Here is a 27,646-nt window from a genome sequence, read left to right on the forward strand (position 1 = left end):
ATCAATGACAAACAATGTTTAGGTTCCCGGGTCGGGCGGCGGTAGCATTTTTACAGTCTTCTATGTGTGCATTTACATGTAGGTAGCGACGACAACGGCACTATTCATAGTAAGTGATGTTTGTAAGGATGCTTAAAATATAACCCCGAGCACGATTTCATCTTCTAAACTCGTACCAATTAGCTCATACGGTTGAAATAATTAAATTTCTGTTAGGTACCGTAAATTCGGGTGAAATTGATCACTGTGTCACTCGATTTTATTTCTTCCTAATGGAGCACAAATATCAATGTAACCTGCAGTGAATGAACGTTGTTTGTCGTAAGTATGTCCAAATTGTGTGTTGTGAAGTTTTTTGCGTTCAAAAATGTTCATTTCTATGAAAATAATGTAAAATTTCAAAATCTTGTACGGTGCAATGTTGACAAACATCAATAAACTTGTAGTTCTAGACAAGGATTTGGACATGGTATAATTCTGAAAGCTTGTGAGGATACTTAAGATCAAAACTCGTACCAATTCGTTGATTTGGTTGAAATAATTGAATTTCTGTTAAACATCAGGAAATTGCATACATTTAGGCGTTTTCTGCGTTATTCTTGAAATTTAAACATTTATTATTTCTATAAATATTGTATTGTTAAGAATTTGGCAAGCATATTCGGATTCAGGGAGCTTAAATTTATTATGTAAAGTTGTTTTGAAAACTAACAATAATGGCATTGATAAGTGATCAATATCACCCCGAAATGAGATCTCCCGATTTTTTATTTTAGACATAGTAGGGAGCCGGATCCTATTCTTGCACTTTTGATTCAATACGACAACGACAGTGGGGTTTTTTAAAAGCTATAAAGCTCATATTTGGCTACAATATGCGTTGTATTGAAACACTTCTTTTTGCTAAGTTTCAGACGATTCGGCCGAGAAAACCCCCCCATGCCAAAGTGAATCATGGAAGTGCCCAAGTAACTCTGCACCCTATTTAGCACTAAAATTACATTTGTTAGAAAATTTCGGTACTTGAGTCAATGAGGCTCACCTTCATACTTGTTTTCCTGCATTCAGTTACTTGGAATTGTCAACATTATAGAAATCAGACAAGAAAAACCGTGAAAAGTGATCAATTTCACCCGAAATTACGGTATCAGTGATTTCCTTAGAAAATTGCCTATCATCGCAATTCTTGAAATTATTTATTCATTATTTCTTCAAATATTGCATTATTAAGAATTAAGCAAGCATTTTCGGATTCAGGGAGCTCATATTCGAGTGTAGAGTCGTTTCAAAATATAACAATAGTCGCATTGACAAGTGATCAATTTTACCCCGAAATGGGATTCCCCGATTTTTCAATTAAAGGATGATTTTTAGCACTAAAAACACATTTGTTAGAAAATTTTGGCACATGAGCCAAAGAGGCTGTTGTTTTCTTGCATTCAGTTGTTTGACATTTTCAACATTATTGAAAACAGACAAGAAAAACCATGAAAAATGATCAATTTCACCCGAAATTAGGGTACAAAGACGTCAAAACCTTATAACAGCAAGAAAAATGTGCTTTTCTGTGGAAAATAAGACATGCCTCGATATTTACCCATTTTTCAATAGTTGAGTCATGAAAATCAATAGTTTTCATTATTGGAATAAATTCGTAGAAACATTTCCAATCGATTGGTGCAAAAATCTTTAGAATCTATGCGGGCATTAGTAAGTTATTAACAGTCAAAATCTAACCACTTTTCGTGACGCGAGCGATTTTTCGTTTTTCGAAATTGTACCCCAGTATGTTGCCGTAAGACGTTATCCAACGTCAAAAAACTCCGTGAGATAAGAACAAATTATTCCACAGCGCTGCAGCACGTTGGTATAGTTTGTACATTTTTTATTGATATTCTGCAGGGCGTTGAGATGCACCTGGTTTCACCAAAATCTACTTAAGATGAGACTATATTATTGGAGGGCGCTGATACAGCTCGGACATTTCAATTGTTGTGTAACAGGGCGTTGAGATGCACCTCATCTACATGAGACAAGGTCAATTTACTTCGGAGCGTTGATGTAGCTTGACAAATTTGATTGATATCATACTGTGCATTAAGATGCAGCTGATCTAAATAGGATAACATATTATTGCTCTAGGGTTCTGGTACAGCATAGATTTTTCTATTGTTAAAGGGCGTTGAGGTTCTATTTAGAATCGGTGTTTACAAAGTTGAAACAGAAATTTTCTCACGAACAGACAAAAATTGTAAAAGAACAAGAACGTCTGTTTATCATAGGTATTTTTTGTTTTCTTGATTTGTTGATCATTAGAATGAAAACTGCTTACTCAGTTTTAACAAATGATCGATTCTTACTGGAGCCTCAAGATGACCTGATCTGCGTGAAACAAGGTCAAATTACTCCAGTGCGTTGATAAAGCTTGGAAATTTTAATAGATGTCATAGAGGGCGTCAATGCGCAACTGATCTACATGAGAAAATATCAAATTACTCCAGTACGTTGATACAGCCTAAGGTTGTACCAGGGCTTTCAAATGCACCTGATATTATTAAGATAAAGTAAAATTTCTTCAGGGCTTTGATATAGCTTATAATTCTCATTTAATGTCCTAGAGGGCGTTGAGATGCAGCTGATCAACATGTGGCATGGTCAAATTACTCCAGGGCGTTGATACATATTGCTTATTTATTTCTACACCCTACAGAACATTGAGATATACCTGATAAAAATGTGATAAAGTTTATTTTTTAGGGCGTTAATACAGGTTGAAATTTTTAATTGATGTTCTAAAGGACATTGAGACGACCTAATCTACGAAAGATAAGATCAATTTGTTTCAGGGCGTTGATACAGTTTGAATAATTCAATTGATATGTTAGAGGGCCATAATATACACCTGACCTACATGGGAAAAGGTCAAATTACTCCAGGGCGTTGATACAGCTTGACAATTTTTTTGATGTCATACAAGGCATTCAGATGCACGTTATTTAAATAAGATAAGGTTAAATTTGTTCAGGGCGTTAATATGTCTGGATCTACGTGAAATAAATCAAATTACTCGAGAGCGTTGGTACATGTTATCAAATTTCTTTTGCTGTCATACAAGACAATACAATACAAGACAAATACATGTTCATATGCACCTGACATTGATAGGTAAGGTGAAATAACTCCAGGGCGTTGATACCACTAGAAATTTTCTATTGATGTCCTACGGGGCGGTAAGATGCACCTCATCATACATAAGATAAGATCAATTACTTCAGGGCGTTGATACAGCTTATAATTTTCTATTGATGTCCTAGAGGGCGTTAAGATGCATCTGATCCAAATTGGATATGGTAAAATTTCTTCAGGACGTTGATAGAGTTTGAAATTGTCAAATGTGAAAATAGTTATATTACTAACTGGTAGTTGGTAGATCATGGCAATGTCTATTGATGTCATACAGGGCGTTCAAATGTATACAATCTTAGTAGGATAAAGTCACATTTCAAAATGCACTTAATCTTAATGAGATCTGGTTAATTTTCGCCCGGACTTTGATACAACTTGGAATTTTAAATTCGTCTTATATAGTGGTAATACGCGATTGGCGTATTAACTTCGATGGAGCTTACCACCAATAGAGCGTTAGATTGTATCTGATTTCGCAAAACTCCATCACATTGCTTACATTTTTTATTAATTTGGGTGAAAATTGTAAAAAAAATCTAAGAAAAGCTTCTTAGTCGTCGACTAAGCGCGACTAAGCAGGACGACAGGGCTGATTATAATTCACGAAACTTTAAGGAACTCCCTCGACGACCGCTTTTACAATCGAGAACGTAAACAATGTTTTCAATCCATCGAAGTGAGAAAAAAATGTGCGCATCAATGTGTGCGTGATGTTCGGCGTAGAAAACGTTTCCTCTGATAGGCCTTTTCATGTGACAGATCCGTCTATGCATTTATTTACATCGGTGGAGGACCGGTGCTAACACGGGCCTATCATTTTCATAGAAGAACTCTCGCATAACAGTTCTAAAGGGCCAATGATCAAATTGTAAACAAATCGGGGTTTGATACCATTCGATAGCATCTCCCAACACCCACAAACTATGCAAACATTGTCAACATAATCATAAAACTTACCGTTATAAACTCGGTTTTCAAAACGGCCAATAACCGCTTTTTTCCAAATCATTCATTGGCCCCCACTCGAAAAGGCCAATGATTGGTTCTCGCTCCATCAAGAGGGCCTACAATCGGGAAATTTCGCAAACTGTCATTGGCCTTAGCATGGTGAGAGGCCAATGACTCTCTCTTGCTCATTCATTGAAAACCGAAAAGGCCTAGCCTTGGGCCAAGCACGCTAATAAAATTCTATTTTGGCCAATAAAAAAGGCCCATGCCTTGATGAAAATCGAAAATGGGCCAAGCATTTAAACTTACCATTTTTTCCACATTTTTGTCAGTTTTCAGAATAAAATCAATTATTAGCGTGTAGTAATAGTAAATCGTCACTCAACTAGCAAGAAATCACATTGATTGAATTGAATACTGAAAAATAGGAATTGAAAATGTGGTGAATAATATTCAAATTGAATTTTCTCAGAGTCAGCGATCTGAGGATTGGCCCTTTTGAATTGTTACGCGAGAACTGACAAGGGCTTCCCGATCAGCTGATTTGAGACTTCATGTGAAAAGGCCTATTGTGGTGTTTTCGCTGCACTGTAAGCAGCTGTCGTGATTGTTCAGTCAAAAGGAACTATGCTTATATGTTTGGACTGTATTTTGATGGCATCAATGAGTTTTAGAGAAAATCCATAAATTTCATCATACCATGAGAATGGAGATGCCCGTAGGTCTAGATATTCTAGTATAACATTTTATTATAACGTTATAGTGCAGTTTTTACTACTAAGTATATCACAGCGAGCCGTTAGTTGTGAGACGAAGAATAAATGATTGTGATCAAAATGAAAATGTGTTCGACGGTAACGACAAGTAATAATTTCATTGCATTATTTCCAATAAACTGTCAAGATTTATCAAAATCTTATTGCATAATGTGAAAAACGTCTTGGAAATGAATTGTTCGGCATCGGCTTGTATTAGCATCATTCTCTGAAATACTGGGAAAATTACTGGTTCTCAATCATGGTAATCATAGAAAGTCTTCCGCGAGCCAATATGTCTGAAAAGCCCTATCTGAAAACTATGGTATTAAAAAACTTCTGTCCAGCACTTTTTTTTCGGTTCGATGAGTCTACCCAAGTAACATTTGAGGTTCTCTTATGATTTTATAACTGACTTGAAACCAAAAAGTCGGTCTATAAAGCCACAATAAAACGTAAATTGTTACTACGGTACTAATGATTATTCATCTATCCTACCGGTGACGCAAATAATGACCTGGCCACCCTGCCTGCTCTGAATCCTATAAATAGAACTCTCGTCCGACCTCTGGCAACGCGATAAATTGAATTAGAATCGATTCATCCGTGAATAGGTAATCTGATTGCGAGATTATTACCATCTCTCGCAGCCAGCCATTGGTGACCTACAGACATTATACCGAGCATCTATCTAGCCTTTCCGGGCGTTCGATTGGAACAGAACTTCTCCAGATAGCTAGCAGTTTCCGACGTCGAACTTCCCCGTGGAAACGTGTGACATTCAACCAACGAGGGATAAAGCGGGATTGACTGACTTCCCTCTGATTGTATGTTTACTATCCGGAGCTCTGCTGTGCGGAGTTTATCTTGTGACCAACCATCGGAGCGGACGGGAAGAAGGGAACAAGGTCCAGGATTGAAAGATGGCGGTTTTATGTAAGCTCGGCGCTGAAAAGGGATTCCCAAAGAAGACTGGCCTTTTCGTCTCCGTTGGACTACGCTTGGTTTCGTTGGGTCGGTAGGAAAAAGGTTTTCCGGTGGATTACCAGCACGAAAAAGATTGCTGTAATTAAGGATAATCCTTTGAATTAATGGCAGAAGGAATGGTGTTATTCGGTGCGGAAGGATCTTTGTTTTCTTAGGAAGAAGTTGAGTGCTGTTTGAGGTTAGGGTTTTCCACGTCTGGAGTTTTAACCTTCGTACCTTTTTTATGAGGAACTAAATAGGCCGAAGCAAATGAATACAATTCATTTTTGGAAAAAATCCACTAACTTTACTTGTTGAAATTGCACATCATTTGCTGGCAACACTTCTTTCGGCTGGGGCCTTCCTTAGCCGAGTGGTTAGAGTCCGTGGGTACAAAGCCATGCTGAAGGTGTCTGGGTTCGATTCCCGGTCGGTCCAGGATCTTTTCGTAATGGAAATTTCCTTGACTTCCCTGGGCATAGAGTATCATCGTACCTGCCACACGATATACGAATGCGAAAATGGCCACATTTGCAAAGAAAGCTCTCAGTCAATAACAGTGGAAGTGCTCACAAATAAAAATTTCCGTAGACAAAGTTTACATAGAAGTATCTACATGAAGCATCACAGAAGTATTGTAGAAGTGTCTGATTCACCTATTGATGGTTTCCAGCGCAGTGTTGCCGTTTCCGCTTGAGCCACATCAAAGAACTCAACACTGTGGCCAAACTTTACAATCGAAAAACCGAAAACCAATAGCCATAGCCTACAATTACGCCCAACCTCATTAGCGAATTCCAACTAAAATGGAAAACTGCATCACAAACGGAAATAATTGGATCCACGATCCAGTTCCATGGCTAACTTCTGCAAAACTTTGTGGAATTTGTTATTCTATATGTCGTTGATACTGCTGCATTAGAACCAACACGTGTACGGTGCCATCGTTTTCAAAATAAAATAATTAACATAATTAGCGATGCTATCGAATAAATTGTGCGGTGCCCTCTTTTAGGGTGAAGTGCGAGTTGGACAATGTTTTCTATTACTTAGACCTAAAACTGAATTAAATTCAATTTTTTATCAACTATCATAAGAATTCGAGATCGATTCACGAAAATCCATCTGGATGACGAAACGCTCCCCCACCCTGTTGACATTAGAAACATCCCCCTCCCTAGTTGGTTGGTTCTGAAAATTGCGAACACGCTAATGATGTGACAGTGCTCCATATGAATGCACATGCAGCTGACAATTAAGGATTCGTGCGCATCGTGAGACATAATGGACGAGGTGTCAAACATATTATTCATTTGACAAACATTTGACGTGCCGTGAGCGATGTGCTCCCCCTCTAATGTAGGCACACTATCGAAATTATTCATTGGAAAACACATTCAACGAAACGCCAGTTGAATCATATTACATTACGTTTGATGCTCTTTTGGATTTGGAATCAATGGGAGTGCAGGTTCATTTAAATCTAATCCAAATTGGATAGATTGATGCGAACATTAGTAGCTTACACGGGGAATTTTCCCAGCTTCCATTGAAAAGCTTTCCCAGCTTCCTTTGGGAAGCTTTTCTAGCTTCCTTTGGAAAGCTTCTTTAGCATCCATTTGGAAGCTTTTCCACCATCCTTTGGAAGCTTTTCCAGCTTCCTTTGAGAAGTTTTTCCAGACTCCTTTGAGAAGCTTTTCCAGCTTTCTTTGGGAAGCTTTCCCAGCTTTCTTTAGGAAGCTTTTCCAGCTTTCTTTGGGAAGTTTTTCCAGCCTCCTTTGGGAAGCTTTTCCAGCTTCCTTTGGGAAGATATCCCAGCATCCTTTAGGAAACTTTCGTAGGTTTCTTTTGGAAAGCTATCCCAGCTTCCTTTGAGAAGTTTTTCCAGCCTCCTTTTGGAAGCTTTTCCAGCCTCCTTTGGGAAACTTTTCTACCTTTCTTTGGGTAGTTTTTCCAGCCTCATTTGGGAAGATTTTCCAGCTTCCTTTGGGAAGCTTTTCCACCCTTCTGTGGGAAGCTTCTTTAGCATCCATTTGGAAGCTTTCTCAGCATCCTTTGGGAAGCTTTTCCAGCTTCCTTTAAGATTTGCAGCCTCCTTTGGGAAGTTTTCCCAGCTTCCTTTGGGAAGATATCCCAGCATCCTTTAGGAAACTTTCGTAGCTTTCTTTTGGAAAGCTATCCCAGCTTCCTTTGAGAAGTTTTCCCAGCCTCCTTTGGGAAGCTTTACCAGCTTCCTTTGGGAAGCTTTTTCAGCCTCCTTTAAGAAGTTTCTCCAGCTTCCTTTGGGAAGCTTTCCCAGCATACTTTTGGAAGCTTTTCCAGCCTTCTTTGGGAAACTTTTCTAGCTATGTTTGGGAAGTTTTTCAAGCTTCCTTTGGGTAGTTTTTCCAGCCTCATTTGGAAAGATTTTCCAGCTTCCTTTGGGAAGCTTTTCCAGCTTCTTTGAGAAGCTTTTCAATTTCCTTAGAATAGCTTTTCCAGCTTCCTCTAGAAACTTTCTCAGCTTCCTTTGGGAAACTTTTCCAGCTTCCTTTGTAAAGCTTTTCCAACTTCCGTTGGGAAGCTTCTTTATCATCCATTTGGAAGCTTTCCCAGCATCCTTTTGAAAGCTTATCCAGCTTCCTTTGGGAAGATTTTCCAGAATCCTTTGGGAAGGTTCTTTAGCATCCATTTGGAGGCTTTCCCAGCATCCTTTTGGAAGCTTTTTCGGCTTCCTTTGAGAAGCTTTTCAAATTTCCTTTGGGAAACTTTTCCAGCTTCCATTGGAAAGCTTTTCCAGCTTCTTTTATGAAGCTTTTCAAGCTTCCTTTGGGAAGATTTTCCAGAATCCTTTGGGAAGCATCTTTAGCATCCTTTTGGAAGATTTTCCAGCTTTCTTCGGGAAGCTTTCCCAGCTTGCTTTCGGAAGCATTCCCAGCTTCCTTTGGGAAACTTTCCCAGCTTCTGGGAGAGCTTTTCCAGCTACTGGGAGAGAATTTTCCATTTTTTTGGAGAAGCTTTTCCAGCGTCTGGGAGAAGATTTTCCAGCTTCTGGGAGAATCTTTTCCAGCCTCTCAAAGAAGCTTTTCAAGCTTCTGAAAGAATCTTTTCAAGCTTCTGAAAGAATCTTTTCAAGCTTCTGAAAGAATCTTTTCAAGCTTCTGAAAGAATCTTTTCAAGCTTCTGAAAGAATCTTTTCAAGCTTCTGAAAGAATCTTTTCAAGCTTCTGAAAGAATCTTTTCAAGCTTCTGAGAGAAGCTTTTCCGACTTCTAGGAGAAGCTTTTCAATCTTCTGGGAGAAGCTTCTCCAGCTTGTGGCAGAAAATTTTCCAGCCTCTGAAAGAAGCTTTTCAATCTTCTGGGAGAAGCTTTTCCAGCTTCTGGGAGAAGCTTTTAAAGCTTCTGGGAGAAGCTTTTAAAGCTTCTGGGAGAAGCTTTTCCGGATTCTGGGAAAAGCTTTTCAATCTTCTGGGAGAAACTGTTCAAACTTCTTTGTGACGCTTTCCCATCTTCTGGGAGAAGCTTTTCTAGCTTCTGGGAGAAGTTTTTCCAGCTTCTGGGAGAAGCTTTTCAGCTTCTGAAAGAAGCTTTTCCTGCTTCTAGGAGAAGCTTTTCAATCTTTTAGGAAAACTTTTGCCAGCTTCTGAGAGAAGCTTTTCCAGCTTCCGGGAGCTTTTTCAGTTTCTGGAAAGAAGCTTTTCAATCTTCTGGGAAAAACTTTTCCTATTTCTGGGAGAAACTATACCAACTTCTGGGAGAAACTTTTCCAACTTCTTTGTGAAGCTTTCCCATCTTCTGAGAGAAGCTTTTCCGGCTTCTGAGAGAAGCTTTTCAATCTTCTGGGCGAAACTTTTCCTGCTTCTAGGAGAAGCTTGTCCAACTTCTAGGAGAAGCTTTTCCAGCTTCTGGGATAAGCTTTTCAGCTTCTGAAAGAAGCTTTTCCAGCTTCTGGGAGAAGCTTTTCAATCTTCTGGGAGAACATAAACGGATTTCCGTTCTACACCTGACGTTTCGGTGTAGAACGGAAATCCGTTTATGATCCCTAGAGACTGAAAGCCGAAAACCCCAAAAACATAACCTCCATCACAGTCGATTCCTGTACATTCTGGGAGAACTTTTGCCAGCTTCTGGAAGAAGCTTTTCCAGCTTCTGGGAGAAACTTTTTAAACTTCTGGGAGAAGCTTTTCCAGCTTCTGGGAAAAGATTTTTCAGTTTCTGGAAAGAAGCTTTTCCAGATTCTGGGAGAAGCTTTTCCAGCTTCTGGGAAAAGCTCTTCCAGCTTTTAGGAGAAGCTTTTCCAGCTTCTGAGGGAAGCTTTTCCTGTTTCTGAGAGAAGCTTTCCCAGTTTCTTGGAGAAGCTTTTCCTGGTTCTGGGAAGAAGCTTTTCCATCTTCTGTAAAGAAGCTTTTTTTGCTTCTGGGAGAAAGCTTTCCCAGCTTCTGGAAGAAAGCTTTTCAAGCTTCTGCAAGGAAGCTTTTCCTGCTTCTGGGAGAAAGCTTTTTCAGATTCTTGAGGGAAGCTTTTCCAGCTTCTGGAAGGAAGCTTTTCCAGCTTCTGTGAGGATGCTTTTAAGCCTTTGGAAGCAAGCTTTTCAAACTTCTTAAGGAAAGCTTTTCCACCTTCTGGAAGAAGCTTTTCAGCTTCTGGGAGAAGCTTTTCCAGCTTCTAGGAGAAGCATTTCGTGCTTCTGGGAGAAGCTTTTCCAGCTTCTGGGAGAAGCTTTTGCAGCTTCTGGGAGAAGCTTTTGCAGCTTCTGGGAGAAGCTTCTGCAGCTTCTGGGAGAAGCTTCTGCAGCTTCTGGGAGAAGCTTCTCCTGGTTCTAGGAAGAAGCTTTTGCAGCTTCTGTAAAGAAGCTTTTTTGCTTCTGAGAGAAAGCTTTTGCAGCTTCTGGAAGGAAGCTTTTCCTGCAGCTCTGCAAGGAAGCTTTTCCTGCTTCTGGAAGAAAGCTTTTCCAGATTCTTGAGGGAAGCTTTTCCAACTTCTGGAAGGAAGCTTTTCCAGCTTCTAGGAGAAGCCTTTCCAGCATCTGGAAGGAAGCTTTTGCAGCTTCTGTGAAGATGCTTTTCAGCCTCTGGAAGCAAGCTTTTCAAACTTCTTGAAGAAAGCTTTTCCACCTTCTGGAAGAATCTTTTCCAGCTTCTGGGAGAAGCTTTTCCAGCTTCTGGGAGAAGCTTTTCGTGAATCTTTTCCAGCTTCTGGGAGAAGCTCTTCAATTTTCTGAGAGAACTTTTGCCAGCTTCTGGAAGAAGCTTTTGCCAGCTTCTGGAAGAAGCTTTTCCAGCTTCTGGGAGACGCTGTTCCAGCTTCTGGGAGAAGCTGTTCCAGCTTCTGGGAGAAGCTTTTTCAACTTCTGGGAGAAGCTTTTCCAGCTTCCAGGAGAAGCTTTTACAGCTTCTAGGGAAAGCTTGTCCAGCTTCTGGGAGAAAATTTTCCAGTTTCTGGGAGAAGCTTTTCCAGCTTCTGGGTGAAGCTCTTCCAGCTTTAAGGAGAAGCTTTTCCAGCTTCTGGGGGTAGCTTTTTCCTGTTTCTGGGAGATGTTTTTCCAGCATCTGGGAGAAGCTTTTCCTGGTTCTGGGAGGACGCATTTCCAGCTTCTGTAAAGAAGCTTTTTTTGCTTCTGGAAGAAAGCATTTCCAGCATCTGGAAGGAAGCTTTTAAAGCTTTTGCAAGGAAGCTTTTCCACCTTCTGGAAGAAGATTTTCGTGCTTCTGGGAGAAGCTTTTCCAGCTTCTGGAAGGAACCTTTTGCAGCTTCTGGAAGAAAGCTTTTCCAGCTTCTAGGAGAAGCCTTTTCAGCCTCTGGAAGGAAGCTTTTCAAACTTCTTAAAGGAAGCTTTTCCAGCTTCTGGGAGAAGCTTTTCCAGCATCTGGGAGAAGCTTTTCCAGATTCTGGGGGAAGCTTTTCCAGCTTCTGGGAGAAGCTTTTCCAGCTTCTGGGAGAAGCTTTCTCGGCATCTGGGAAAAGCTTTTCCATCTTATGTGAGAAGATTTTCCTGCTTATGATAGAAGCTTTTCAATCTTCTGGGAGAAGCTTCTCCAGCTTGTGGCAGAAAATTTTCCAGCCTCTGAAAGAAGCTTGTCAATCTTCTGGGAGAAGCTTTTCCAGATTCTGGGAGAAGCTTTTAAAGCTTCTGGGAGAAGCTTTTCCGGATTCTGAGAAAAGCTTTTCCACCTTCTGGAAGAAACTTTTCCAATTTCTGGGAGAAACTATACCAACTTCTGAGAGAAGCTTTTCCAGCTTCTGGGAGAAGCTTTCCAGCTTTTGGGAGAAGCTTTTCCATCTTCTGTTTAAGATTTTCTTGCTTTTGATAGCAGCTTTTCCAGCTTCTTGGAGAAGCTTTTCCAGCTTCTGGAAAAATGGCTTTCCAGCTTCTGAAAGGAAGCTTTTCCAACTTCTGGAAGGGAGCTTTTCCAGGTTTTTGGTGAAGCTTTTCCAGCTTTAGGGAGAAGTTTTTCAGCTTCTGGAAGCAAGCTTTTCCAGCTTTTGGGAGAAGCTTTCCTAGCTTCTAATGAAGCCTTCCCTGATTCCAGAAGAAGGTTTACCAGCTTCTGGAAGGAAGCTTTTCTAGCTTCTAGGGGAAGCCTTTTCAGCTTCCGGAAGAAGCTTTCCAGCTTCTGGAAGGAAGGTTTTCCAGCGTCTGGTAGGAAGCTTTTCCAGCTTCTGGAAGAAGCTTTTCAGCTTCTGGAAGAAGCTTTTCAGCTTCTGGGAGAAGCTTTTCAGCTTCTGAGAGAAGCTTTTCAGCTTCTTGAAGATTCTTGGAAAAGTTTTTACTGCTTGGACATGATTTTTCACCTTCTGAAAGAAGATTTTCCAGCTTGTGGGAGAAACTTTCCCAGCTTCCAGAAGGAAGCTTTTGCAGCTTTTGGAAGTAAACTTTTTCAGCTTCTGGGAGAATCTTTTTCAGCTCTTGAGAGAAGCTCTTGCAGCCTTTGAAAGAAGCTTCTCCAGCTTTTGGGAGAAGCTTTTCTAGCTTCTAGAGCTTTTCCAGCTTAAAGAAAGAAGCTTTTCTAGCTTCTAAAAGTAAATTTTTCAAGCTTCTAGAAGGAAACTTGGGAGAAGCTTTTCCAGCTTCTGAGAGAAACTTTTCTAACTTGTGGTTGAAGCTTTTTCAGCTTCTAGAAGGAAACTGTTTCAGATTCTGGATGGAAGTTCTTCCAGCTTCTGAAAAGAAGCTTTTTCTAGGGATGACATTCAATATTTATAGACTCAGGGAAAGTTTAGAATTTTCCCATAGCTTCTAAATGATTGACTCCAATTATCGCGACGCGTCCAAAGCCCATTCGCATCCCCCACCAAAGTGCCCATCATAAAATAAATCATCTCATTAAACGGAAACTTTCCAATCACGCAACCTGGCCCCGGTGCGGTGGTCAAATTTACGTAACCCCACGTGGTGTCGTGGCACGTGAAGTCCTGCGGTAGCAATTTTCCTCGAAAAGCCACCATAGGCCGTCCTTTGGGAGGATATATATTTTCTCTCGAACGTCCTTCACCTTTGCCAGGCTTCGATCGATTCGAGGAGGTCAAACGGCAGGGCATTGCAAACTGCTGCTGGGCTGCCTGCGATGGGGTCACCCCGAAAAAAGGATTCCGCGCTGAAGAATCATGCGAGTCACATACAAGGGGCACGTTCTTCCGTTTGCTTCGGGCGTCCAAGTGTTTCAGAATCTGCTCCGTAACGACGAAGACGACGCACAGTGGTCCACATTTATGAGATCGTGGCTAAAATTCTGCATTCCTGATATTTAATAATTTTTATGCATTAAAATTGCGATGTAACAAGATATTGAAATTAACAGTTCCTTTCGAAATAGGGTCCTAAAGCCCTGTCCCAATTTTAGTACCAAAGGCTTAAGTTTCGGCCAGAAAAACATGTTTACACAATTTTCAAATGTTTTTCGTTGGTTTAGGTCCCAAAAAACATTTTTTAGGGTTTTTGAGATTTTGTCACACCCCTTGGCTTAAACTCAAATTTTGGGTGTATTTTGTTTTGCGTGTCCCTTTCGAAATGTCAGATAGGAACAACCCCAGTGCTAAAACTAAAACCCCCGTGGCGTTTTTGTCGACTAAGTGAACGTCAAACATGATGAAAAGTGTCAAGGTTCACCTTTTTTAATTAAAGTTCAAATATGACAGCAGTTTTTGTGTGGGAAAAATTGTCAAAGTAGTTGCTGTAACATGCTCTTTCAAATTATCAAATAAACACATGATTTCATTAAAAAATTTAGGACTCAATTCCATTAAGAAATTCCATTACGGCTACGTGGGCCCCGAATGATATTGCAGATGAATGTTAGATTTTGTTTTTCAACTTAAAACTTTGTTTGAAAAATGAGTTTTCGCCAACTTTCCGAAAAACCTGAACCTCGGTGCGATGATGCCGTGCAACAAATCAATGGTCATCGTCGCCGATTGTCTTCTCCTGCCACGATTCCAAGGGGAAGCTCAGCTCCCTCTCGAATCTCCACAGCAGCGAATCAATTTAAGATGAATGGAAGAATCCCATTGTTTGCGATACAATCGAGTCTCCGCCACTCGTTGCTGCCGCCGCCGCCCCGCCTCATCTCATCCAATAGGATTCCTGCGTCTGACAATTAGATAATGGCAGTGTTGCCAGCGTCGTCGTCGTCGTCGTCGACAACGCTCATCGAATAATAACAGAAGGATTCCCCTTTTCTGTGATAGGGCTTATGTAACTGGAATGTGCACAAACAGGCAGAGAACGAAACTAGTTTCGTATGCTACCTTACACCGTTCTGATTGGAAACAAGCTTCTTCTTTGAATTGTTCTTCTTATAGGTAAGGCCGCATGTGGCGGCGCCTCATTTGCCGGGGTGCCAGCCATAAACGACAGGCAAAAAAATAAAAAGTGCGAAGACGGTGGCACCGGCGGCGGTGGTTACTTTGGTGAATGGAATAATACATAAGTTTACCTGTGTTTGTCGTTTTCCGTCGTTCTAATGATAACACATATCGAGTTGCTTTTCAGTCCAATGGCATGCGAAAGGGAGGGTGAAAATTAACTCTTTTATGAATGGAAATGGAACCCTTCAAATCGTTTATTGGACAATCCACTTCGATACGGTTTGTACAAGCAAAAATACGCTTATCTCGGAAATATTTAAATTAGAAATAAACAAAGAACTTTGGTTCCTTTTGTTGATCAGCATTCATATTTATTGCAAATTAGACCAATTCCACAAATTTGGCGTGATTTTGAAGTGGAGTTTGACTTTTTGCACGAATTTAGCGCGGATTCAGTTTAAATCACCAAAAAATACATTCTCCAGGCAGAGTATTGAAATGTTAAGGAGTATTTTTCTTCGAGCATGGGATGCCATGATTGGAAATATGGAATAAATAAATGAAATCTCTGATAATGGATTTATTTTTAATTCTATACGAATGGAAGTTGTGTATCCCAAACCCAGAGTTGGCTACAGTTTCAGTTTCTTCTTTCTCTTTACTAAGATGAAGGTATTTAATGAAATATTTCTGTGTTGTTTTTTAAAAGGGGCTTATCTGCATTCATCGATTTCCCTTCTTCGTTGCTCTCTTTGCGCTATTGCAAAAATAACTGATTCTCTTTTCGTACCATATTTTTGTGCTGTAGATTGAAGAAACACTATATCTTGCTTAATTAACAAGAAATAGTACAGATTTATCTAATTTAGCGAAGTTATTAGCAAAAGAAAGGATCGATCAAGAGAAATCGCTCATGTTAGATAGGCCCTATTGAAGTAACAGCACAGATTCGTTGAAATTTGAAGATACTGTTGACACTTTTGAATGAAAATTTCTCTAGAAATCCTTGGAGAAATTATTTGCAGAAATTCTTTAAAAAAAAAGTTTTGGAATGAATCCTTTTTGAAAAATCAGTTGGCAAGGGTAATTGGAATAAACACTGTGGAGTAAGTTTGACAAATTTCTTTATATATCATAGGAAAATTTTCTGCTTGAAATCCTGGAGAGATTTCCTCAGGAGATCCAGATGGGACATGTAAGAATCTTAGCACTGAATCCTGATGAGAATGCTTGACTATCAAGAGATTTCTATAGAATTTTTCGTATCCTTGACAAATTCCTTAAAAATTCCTTCGTAGATACCTAGAAAAAGACAACAGGAATTCTTCCAAAAATGTATCAAGATACATTCAGAGACATCACATTCATTCTCAGAATTCTCAAGGAATTCTTCTATAGATGTCATCAGAAGCGAGGAATATTTCGTGAAGTTCTTAGAGTGATTTCTCCAGTAGCAACTCCAGGAAATCTTTCAAAGATTTCTAAAGGAATTCCTCTAGGAGAATCCACAAAAGTTTATTTCAGGATTCATAATGAAAATTGTTAAGGGATTATTCTTAAAATCGCACAAGAATCACTTCAGGAGTTTTAACACTGATTTTTGTCACCAATTTTTCCAACTATTTCAGGATTTCCTTCAATGACTTCTTCTCGAATCCTCTAAAAAAAATGCTCGCATGAAGTTTCTCCAACCAGAAATTACTCGTGTTGTCTCTTTAGAAGATTTTGAGTAATCTATGAAACGAATTCTGCATGGGTTTATTGCAATTTTTTTATTAATAAATGTTAAAAAAAATAATCCCAGTAATTTCATCGATTTCATCTTAACGTTTTTCTCCAGAGATTATTCGCAAGGATTTCAAGAGATGCTTCCAGGAAGTCATGAAGGATATTCTCCAGGGATTCCTTTGGTATTTTTTTCAAGAATTATTTTAGCAATATATCTGAAGAATAGAGTGTCCATCTCTCGGTCGTTTTGCTCTTCCAGGGTTCGGCACAAAAATGAAGCTTGTCCCAGGAAATAACAGGATTTTCCAGTTTTTCTATGAAATTTTCAATGAAATTATGACTACGGCTTTATTATTTTAACAGATTTAATTCTTAGGAATTACCAAAAGAAACCCGTGGATGGTACACGGGATGAAATATAAACAAACTCAAAGAAGAATTACTGAAAAAATAATGAGCATGAGCATGCGTATTGAAGACCGTACAATTCGTAGTTGCTACTCCGTTATTGACAAGAATCATCGAAATTGTACAGGGAACCAACAGATGTAGCTTGGAAGTAGCATACCATCTTCAATGTACATTTTCGAGGACTCTGAAATTAGTAATGTCAATAACGGTGCCGGGCACGTTCTTACGGTCATCGAGGAAGGGAAGGAATGTTAGTGTGACATCCATTGTTACTAAAGACCGAGTATATCTCTGCATCTTCATGGTTGCCACGGGAAGGAGTTTTGTTAGTGGGAGGGCTTCAAAGCTACATGATCAGTATTCACCTTGGTATGTGATGCGATTCATGTAACCTCTGTTTACAAAGTTATCTATCATTGTGTCGACATCTTAAACATCGAACTATTCAAAGGTTTGAATCTCGAAATTTTATAAAACATGAATAAGCGCTTATGTCAACACTTAAAGTGACGAACCATGCATAGTTTGTTCAACAAATTCATAAAAAAACACATGTTATGATACAAATGTGTTATTATAAGCATGAAACGAGCTCACCAATTGGTAATCCATCCTTGAACTATTACAATCGCAGCGTTAACAGGTATAAGCAGGAATATAAAATAACTCCGATGGCGCGCGAATGAAGTGCTATCTGAAAAGAAAAACACTCCGTGCGCGCGAAAAATGAATCGGACAGTTTGGCCCTTAGCGAAGCACGCATAAATTACTGAAAAAATAATCTAGAAATACCTTTGAGAAATAATTGAAGCATTCTTTAGAGCTATTACTGGAGATATAAATCATAACTGAATCAATCGGTCGGTATTCAGACAGACTGGACCATGTGTTTTTTAAATGGTTTCAGGAAAACGCATTATATGCTGTAACAATAGAACTTGTCTATTAAATGATACATATGTATCAAAAATGCATTGGAAAATCAGAATTGATAGATTCCCTAACGTATTTTTGGAAATATCGTCGTCGTCAGTTGATGAACGACGAAATTCCCAGAGGACGTTTTTGAAATTTTTGATAAAATCTCTGGAATCATGGAGTCACATTTGGAGATAACCTGAAACGGATTATTGGTTGAATACTTGAAGGATCCTCTAAATAACAGTTTTGTAGAAATTCCTTGAGAAATCCGTAAGAGAAGAATGGACGAATACACGAAGAAAATGCCTGAACAAATGTTTGATTAAGTTTCAGGAGCAAATCCTGGAAATATACATAAGAGTAATACCTGGCGTAAAATCAATATGAAACTTTCACGAAACTTCAAGAAATAAACTTAGATTTATTTCTAGTTAGACTCTCAGATCAACGTCATTGAAACTCTTGGAGCCTTTCTTGATTCTTGGAACACCTTTTTGTATTTTGGAGACCGTTTGTTTCTTTCCGGTTCATGTTGATGGTTGCTGGTGGAGTTTCTATATTTTGATACTCTGTCATTACGAGCTTTACAAACGGGAGCAGGCCGTTAGACTGAAAGGGTCGTTAGGCTGAAAAAGGATTTGACCATACTTACTATTATTTTAAATGGCACCCATTCATATTTCACATATTTCAACCAGTTCATCTAGTTACATTTCACAGGCGGTTATTGTGGGCTTCTTAGTAAAACAAATTATCCTGACCTAACAACCTATTCGATCTAAAAATGCATGTGCCATACGACCCATTAGTACAATCGGCCCAATAAACCATCAAGCCTAATGACCCTTTCGGCCTAACGGAATAGAATCGTAGTCTGACAATGTTTGTCAATTGCAACTTTTTTGATTTCTCATACAACAATCGAGTGCTAAGATTGCAATATAGAATAAATGTTTACAAGAGATATTGATACCAATTTTCATTTGTTTGTAGAAAGAAAAACATAAGAAAGAAGGATCGTTGTTTAAAAATTAAAACATATTTATTTCAGAATGGATGAAAACAAGAACTTTAGCCCTAGTTATAACAAATACGCAGTGTTGACAGGGTTTCTAAATAGAAAACCAATATGATTTCTCGAAAATACTTTATGGAAGATACTAGGTATTTGGTAAATAAAATCGACGTCTGGAGGGGCCCAGATAGCCGTAGCGGTAAACGCGCAGCTATTCACCAAGACCAAGCTCAGGGTCGTGGTTTCAAATCTCACCAGTCGAGGATCTTTTCGGGTTGGAAACTTTCTCGACTCCTAGAGTATCATCGTACCTGCCACACGATATACAAATGCAAAAATGGTCTATTGGCAAAAAAAACTCAGTTAATAACTGTGGAAGTGCTCATAAGAACACTAAGCTGAGAAGCAGGCTTCGTCCCAGTTGGGACGTAATGCCAGCAAGAAGAAGAAGAATAGACGTCATTGGAGAGGCCTTCCTTAGCCGAGTGGTTAGAGTCCGCGGCTACAAAGCAAAGCCATGCTGAAGGTGTCTGGGTTCAAGTATAATCGTACCTGCCACATTATATACGAATGCGAAAATGGCTGCTTTGGCAAAGAATGCTCACAGTTAATAACTGTGGAAGTGCTCATTAGAACACTACGCTGAGTAACCGGCTCTGTCCCAGTGGGGACGTTAATGCCAAGAAGAAGAAGAAGAACTGGAAACCTAAAGTTTTGTTGGGTCAGGGCATTGAAGACCAGGAACATTGAAATATGCGTTCAATCAGAGTGAACTAAGTGAAAATCTTCAGTACCGGCCAAAATAAATTGATCCATTAAGCGAGTTCTAGGATATTCCACACAGACATTATATAACTACCAAAAACTTCTATCGGACTCTGGAATCGACTTAAAAATAATGTTTTCATCAATCAGTTCATTGCTTTTTGACATTTAGTCCGCTCTATCTGCGCTGAAAATTTTTGATCACCTATGCAAATGTGGTAAATAATCAGAAATCTAAATTAGATGCATCAAATTATGTATTATTCATTAATTCATATTGATAGATGAGTTGAAAAACCATTCAATTTTAAAAAATCTGACAAATCACTTGGGATATCTTGCAATTTCTTGCATTCCTCAGTGCACTGATCGTTTAAGTTGTTATGAAAAAAAGCACTTGGTCCACTCTGACTGTATACTTTTATCGTTTTGTATTGTTCAACATAAGTAAATTAGTTGCATATCTCGTGCAGTTTACAACATTCATCAAATCAGATTAAAATGAAATGGAGTAGAGGTAATTTTGCATCTAACGACTGAATAATCCATTTTTCCAAGCGTTGAACTTAATCCACTCTGACTTACCGCTGACCATTTGAACTTGTCAAAAGCTAGAAAACGTTTATATCTAAAGCACTGGAGGCACAAACATATTTTAACTTAAACTATTTATACTGTACAATCGTGATATAGGTTTTATTTGAGTGTGATAAGCGGCTCTGTATCACAAAAAAACTATGAGCCAGTGTTGATCTAATTAGGGTGGAATTGAAAGGTACAAGGCACTCAAATCTAATTTATTGCTTCTCTTTTGAGATTCCGCTCAAATATATTAGAAGGAGTAAGAATTAATCACAGCACTCTTTAAAAATATTACCATTTGATTCGCACAGGAGTTCCTCTTGAAATTCTTTCGGCATTATTTCAAAGATTAGACCAGAAAATCAATTATTGATTTGTACACGATTTTTCCCAAACGTTGCTTCAAGCCCTTCAAGAATTTTGCAAGGAATTTCGTTTACAATCCAGAAATTTAATAAGAAACTTCTCAAAAGATTTGAACTCTGAAAAGAGTATCATTTGCACTAATGTGGAATACATGTAGTTTGAAAAATTTCCTTTATGATTTCAGAGACACGAATTTTCGGAGGTGCTTTTCAAGATAATCTTGAACACAGCTACATCTAAAGAAAGCACTAGAAGAATTGCTGAAAGAGTCTTCAAAACAATAATAATGTGTGCTTGGAGGAGCTCTTCCAGAAATCACAAGACCTTTATTTGAATGAACGATTCTAAGAATCAATCAGGAAAATCCTTGGATATTGTTTTGGATGAACGTCAGGTCACATAGAATTTCCTGCTAGAATTTGATAACCGTTCCATATGAAAAGTTGTTAGCTAGCTGTCTAACATTGTAGTTTAACACTTGAAGAAAATTACAAATAGATTTTTTTAAGATTACAGTTGTTTGACCAATAGTTTTATCAATAATTTAAATCTCCTTCGATGTTACACAAAAAAAACTTGTACAATTAAGTCAAATATTGCCTTTTGAATTTCTATGCAAGCAATTATAGACAATGTGTTTTAGAAATTCTGTAAGAATGTTCCGAAAACATCTTAAAATAAACAACAATTCAGAACAACAATTCAGAATTACACACTGAGGGATATTACTTCCTGAATGTTTCCAATTACTTTGTCGTAATATATGCCTTCAATTCCACAAGACATATAAGCAGGAATTTCTCCAAGAGACCTATTCGAAGCATCGACGATAAAGGTGCTATAAATTTCAATAGAAAAAAAGGTCTCCCCTTAAAGAAAGTTCCCAGGTCAAAAATGTGACATTGCTAAGAAGCAAGCTCTGATCTAGTGGAACGTAACGTCAGAAATGAGATGCTGTCATTTCACTTTAATATGAAAAATCATAAAATTTCTAAAATTTAAGCCATGATACGACAACAGCAGAAGAGGTTCTAAAATCAGCCATTTGTTGCTGTTGAAGCTGTTGAAACCAAGTGTCCGAAAACGATGAAAACCCCTCTCTATAATTCCTGACACGATATTTAATCACAACTTAGCAAGGATGGAAATCTAGTAATCATGACAAAATCCATGAAGCCTGGCGTTGTTCTTTATCATGCGATCATAGCAACAACGATTAACTCTTTGTCGTCAAGTTATCACAACAAACTACGCTCCGCGAATAATGCATCGTGTTACACGTGTGCTAGCGATTAACTGTTCGCGAAAAAGAGTTTGATTATTTCGAGGATTTTTCCACTTTTACTTAATGATCTACCTCCATATATGTTGTTTGTGATTCTAAAACCATTCGGACTTTGGTTGAGCGATAAATAATAGCGCGAATGCGGCATGATTCAAGTTGATCGCTACTTGTAACAACATCCGATAAACTCTTTGTCCCACGACAAACAGTGCATCGGATGCTTCATATATCTGCTCTACGCACGCGTAATGAGGTGTTCAAATCATGCTGCTGCGAGAGTAACGGCCCTCTTAGATTATTCCAATACTGTGTTGTTGATCGCTAGAGCCGATTTTTTTCCATCATTGCAACTTAGTAAAAAAATCATGTATTTTGAGCCGTCGAAAAGTATCGAAAGGTTGATACCCTAGGTACCCCAATAAATTCCGAATTCAAATTTTTGTTTATGTATAAAATATATAACTTACTAGTGGGCCCGGCAAACTTCGTCTTGCCATCAAGTAGGCTGTTGACAAACGCTATGTATCGTCCCATACAAAATGACAGTTCCGTTCACGCTCGTGTTTTCCGACTTTCCCGGTGAATATCCTGGGATTTTTATACACACAAACACTCGAATCCCATCCCCGACATAGTCACTTATGACGTAAAAGTTATAGTGACGACTTCCTTCGGAAGGGAAGTAAAGCCGTTGGTCCCGAGATGAACTAGCCCAGGGCTAAAAATCTCGTTAATAAAGTCAAACCAACCAACTACACACAAACACGTCGGAACACTTGACGAACAAAACGGAAAAATAATCATTCAAATCAGTTGACCCGTTCGGGAGCCCTTTCGTGACATACAAACACCACTCCATTTTTATTTATATATATAGATCTGATTTTTTAAACGTCCTTTCGAAATCTAAATTCTATTTTGAACTTTAAATGGCCAACCCGCCTGCAGAACGAGATGACAGGAGGTGATTTTTTTTAAATTTCTTTATGCTAATGCTAATTTTGTTTTTGCCATCAAAATGTTCATATATTTTATTAGTCGCACTTGTTAAGTATTATCATTCATGTATTCAAAACATTCGAGCCAGTACAAGAGCATTACTTGATTTGCTAAGTTAATATCTTAAAAGAACCCATAAAACCCTGAAAAATCTGTATTGAAACCCCTGGAATAATTCATGAAGTGAAACTACGGAACCATGGAATAGTATCTAAAAAATATTTCAGAGTCAATGGTGGCTTCCTGCCCCTGGCGAGTTCGTCATGGTTCCGGCGAATTACTTTTACAGATAATTTGCGGATTTCTAACGAGTAAACTCGTGGATTCCGTTGAAATTATTTATATTTTATCCCTATTGTACTGACGTTTCGCCTTTGACGAGTTTGGCGAAGTTCTGAAGATATTTTTATTGGAATGATTGGAGGACTCTGGAGGAGTTATTACGTTGTTTCCGTAATTCCGTAATAAACCCTGCTGGATTCGATAGAAGTTCTTGATGAACTCGAATCGGATTTCTTGAACTAAATTTTAGCTGATTAATCCACCACAATGCCTTGAGCTTTGTATAAGTTGTGTAATTTTTTTTTTTTCAAAAACACACTCCAAATTAAGCTCAATTTTCCATAGGACATCATGAGAACGTGAATCAATTGACTGTTGCCCCGATGCCAACACAGAGTCTTTATGCATTATTCTATCGACCTTTCCCTAGTAAATCTAAGAGCACAAGAGGAGTCAATTGTTCACTGACGCGTTATCCCGGCACAGTTGTCATACCGGGAGTGGTACAGTGACCCCACGCAGTTGAATCACCCACAATTTATGAATCAGCTGATTTAAAAAGACAAAATTATTATCAAACTTGTCACAAAACATCACAGAATTATTTTTACACATAGTTTCTTATCAGTAAAAATAATTCTGTGATGTTTTGTGACAAGTTTGATAATAATTTTGTCTTTTGAAGTCAGCTGATTCATAAATTGTGGGTGATTCAACTGCGTGGGGTGACTGTAATCGAACCCATGATCATTCGCTTACGACGAAAATATCAGATTGTTTTTGAGCAGAATACCCAGCAGTATGAATCTATTAAATTTTGGCATCGGTATTTGTAACCTTTAGTATGGATTTTTCGGTTTTCCGTCAAGGAAAAAGTGTTGATACTTTTAGATCATTGCCAACGTTCCGATCCAATTGTTGTGATCTTCTTCAGGGCTCGATTGTGATAAATGTTGCTATTTTTCGTGTTAGGAGGTTAGCGTAAATTTTCTTGATCAACACTATACTGGCCTTATTCATCACCAGTATCCGTAATTGGCGGTTGGGCGTTTGGTAAAAAATGGGAAGGTTCTACAGAAATCATAATACACTGGTTGGTTATCACTTTTTCCCTAACTGATAGTCGAATAATCCACAATCTTTATGAAATCTTCGATATATTGAGACCGTTTTATTTTAGTTAAATTTTCATCCAGAGTAAATGATCAGATTCGTAATTAACTCGCTAAACCTCGGTCTACACACCTTAAGCGGTTTTCAGACAAAATCACCAACGGACAGATATAGAGATTAGTAACGGCATCAAAGCAACATACAGTCGCCTCTCCACATCTTGATATCGAAGGGACCATCGAGATAGGGAGAGATCGAGACAAAGAACAAATTTTTGATGAATACTAGATTGAAAAACATTCCGTTGCCAAGAAAGTAATACACAAACAGACGTCATTTTGCGCTTCTAATTTGTTTTGAATCCCAAAACTTTGGTCTAGTAACCTTTGATATTGGTCATATCGACATACGGAGAGAAAATTGAGAACAAGAAATCAACAGAAACACATCGAGATATGGAGAGAGAAAATGTATGCAGACTGAAGGGACCTATGAAATCATCGACATAGGGAGAGATATCCAGATGTAAAACATCGAGATGTGGAGAGTCGACTATATTTATTGTAAGATCTGTCGATTTCTGTTGAGTTTCAATTGAAATTCTTCAGAGATCGGTTGACAGTTTTTGGTGTGATTCTTGGAAAATTTTGATCGTAGTCTAATCCGAAGAGAATACGAGACTTTTACTAACATTCCTCTATTCTTTTTCTTCTGAAATCTTCAATGTATTCTAAGGTAGATGCTGTTATTTAATGAGATAGCTGATTTTCGCTGGGTTCTGGATATTATTCTTGATGCCGAAATCTCCTTAATTATTGATATATGAAGAATTGAGCTAATAGAAAACATATGAAAAGATTTTCGGATGACTATGTGATTTTTGACGGAAAATTGCTGAGATCTCTGGAAGTTTCCTTGCATGCAAAGTTCAAATTGTAATATTGACATAACCCATAATAGATAATTCTTTAGAATATCAAATATTTTTTTTTAAGATAGTTCAATGGTTGCAAACCAGAATACTTAGCAAATTATCACTGTGATAATTGGTGGATTCCTGACGATTACTGATACGTGGATTCCATGCGAGCTATAATAATTACTATTATATTTATTATAGTAATTTTTGCCACTTGACAGAATCCCAGAGAGATTTTTGTCATAAACCTTGCTGGGTTTGATGGAAGTTCTTGAAAAACTCAAGTCGATTTTTTTTGAAAAAATCCGTCAATGGTCTGTAGCCATTGTTTTTCGATAGCTTACTCTAAATTTAGCTCAATTCACTATAGGATATTACTTGAACGTGGATTGTCCAACTGCTGTGCTAATGCTAGTAAATGACTTATTCGCATGATCTATTTTTGGACTTGATGTGACTTTTCCTGTTTGCACTCCCTACTTTCAGCGGTTGATCGAAGAGTATGCCTTGTCCGTCAATCAAGAGGGGTCTATCGTTCATTACAGTGTTATATAGGTACAGCGTACTGTGCCTACATAACACGGTAATGAATAATAGAGATAATGGTCATTCAGAAGAGGGTCAGTTGTAAGTTCACTTCCAAACAACAAAAAATTTGATTTGGGCGGTGTAAATCAAATTTATAACCATCCACTTATGAAGCATACGTGTAGCCAACTACGCCACGTCGAACCCCAAGTTGTTCTTGTCTTTGGAATTCAACAAAGCAGGATCAAATTGATATAAAGCAGAGCCTTCCCCTGTCTTCGATAGATTGAGAAACGGTCTCCAATTCTGGGACATTTCATTGCCAAAGTAAGCGAAGGGAATTCATATTGAATTCGACTTCAACTCGCTAAGCCTCTGTCTAGACACGCCTGTGACTTCCAGCGTTGGCACCTTCGCTTATCGGAACAGGTACCCAGACACTGCTGTTGCTGTAGTCGTCGCACTTTTCTCCGTGTATTGTTGCTTCGTTCCAATTAGCCTTACATCGTCCGGTGCTTTTGTAGATAACAGAAGCCAACTCGACGAAGACGACGACTGATGATGAAATTCTGTGATAACACACAGCGCGAACGCTTGCCTCGGCCGTGATTTTCGAGATTCCTAACTTACCAGGTGCAGCACGGTATTGACCACCTCCCGGTTCGAGACCTGTCCGACCTCGATCAGCCCGATCAGGACGGCGAACTTGAGATTGTCCGTCATCGACATTTTGACCACCTCTTCCGGCCGTTTGATTTCGCTAAAGGGCGGCCTCGTAAGGTCCGCCGCCATTCTGCCTGCCAGCCTCGCTGGTTCCAGCACTTCCTAGCTACTGCCGAATATAAAGTGTATATCTTCTTACTGCTGCTTCTTCGTCCTCGCTGGAACAATTCTTCGGCTGATTTACAGCTTTGGCTCACTCATAACACACACGTTTTCTGAAGCACTTTGACAGATAGGAACACTCTTAGCCTCTTCCGGAGGACGACTCCTTGTTTTTCCCCCGGAAAACTCAGTAATGATATCCAACACCGTTTTCCAGACACTTTTTTGGACACAGAATCACTTCTTTTTCTTCCGAAGAGAGGGCGCAGCTCCAGCAATCTCCAGAGTACTTCTTCACTCAGTGACCTTCCTTTGGGGAGGTCCCATTACGGATGCTGAAAATGGTCACGAACCTTCCTCGGAATCACCCATCTGAACTGGATAACACTTTGGCCAGAAACTCTTCTTCTCCAAAGGTGCTGCTGCTGCTGATTCACGACATTTTTTCACACGCACACACACTCACACTCGCGATTGGCAGCACGGATCGACCGACGGAACGATTCGTGGGCCAGCCAGCGGGTTGCCAGATTTATCTGCGACTTTCGTAGCTGAGCCTTTCTCGTCTGATAAGACTTTCGCGGAGGAAATCATCCAATCAGCTCCACTTCAAGCGAGTGCCAGGTCTTCATCGGACAAATTTCCCTATTATCGATTGTATGGAAATTCTCCTTCAAGATGAATCTGGCATCCCTGCTTCCGTGGGGCTCCGTCTTCTTCGCAGCTCACCAGCAAATCGCAGCAGGCTCTTGAGCACCACCTTTGCTGCTTCGCAGAGCGTTACAAATTCCAATTTTTCACACCGATTTCGACAATCACACTATCACTTGACACTCACTCGCGACAGGTGATAACCAATTCACCGGAAACGAGTATCAAACGACGGATTGAACCCGAAAATAAAACTATCTTCCAGACACCGTCGTCGACGTCGCGCTGTTGTAATCCGTCCGTCCGTAGCCGTGAATCGACGCGAGCAAAATCATCGATTTTCGCTTTTTCCCGTTGGTTCTAGTCTAGAGGTGGGCTCTCTCTCTGGACTGGACTGGACGAGGAGAGGAAACGTGCAGCCGCGTGAGAGAGTGTGGGTGGTGAAGAGTGCAGATTTTCTGGAGAACAAACAACTGACAGTTGTTGCCGGCTCGCTTGCTCCCATTGGTGATAAGCACTGACCGGAGAGCGAGAAGGAAGAGCGTCGGCCGAGGGATTGGACAGTCAAGATGATGGGAGAGGATGCAATTGCACGAGTGTATGTGCGGGAGAGAGA

The 27,646-nt window shown here is 39.2% G+C and overlaps 1 protein-coding gene across 17 annotated transcripts in view; it reads right to left on the reverse strand.

Annotated features, from left to right (window-relative positions):
• Positions 1-27,425, reverse strand: part of LOC5565116 (neurobeachin) — a 415,182-nt gene extending 387,757 nt beyond the window's left edge. For 9 of the 17 annotated variants that reach the window (XR_002499236.1, XM_021839394.1, XM_021839387.1 and 6 more), the window contains exon 1: positions 26,185-27,425. Coding sequence is in view for 16 of the 17 variants with exons in the window: in XM_021839394.1 (XP_021695086.1) it covers positions 26,185-26,346 (162 nt within the window). In the remaining variant the exon portion in view is untranslated. The remainder of the gene's footprint in view (positions 1-26,184) is intronic. The other 8 variants (XM_021839442.1, XM_021839417.1, XM_021839412.1 and 5 more) reach the window with 4 other exon arrangements.
• Positions 27,426-27,646: the final 221 nt, after the last annotated feature.

The sequence above is a fragment of the Aedes aegypti genome, chromosome 1, assembly GCF_002204515.2.
Source record: "Aedes aegypti strain LVP_AGWG chromosome 1, AaegL5.0 Primary Assembly, whole genome shotgun sequence".
NCBI lineage: Eukaryota > Metazoa > Arthropoda > Insecta > Diptera > Culicidae > Aedes > Aedes aegypti.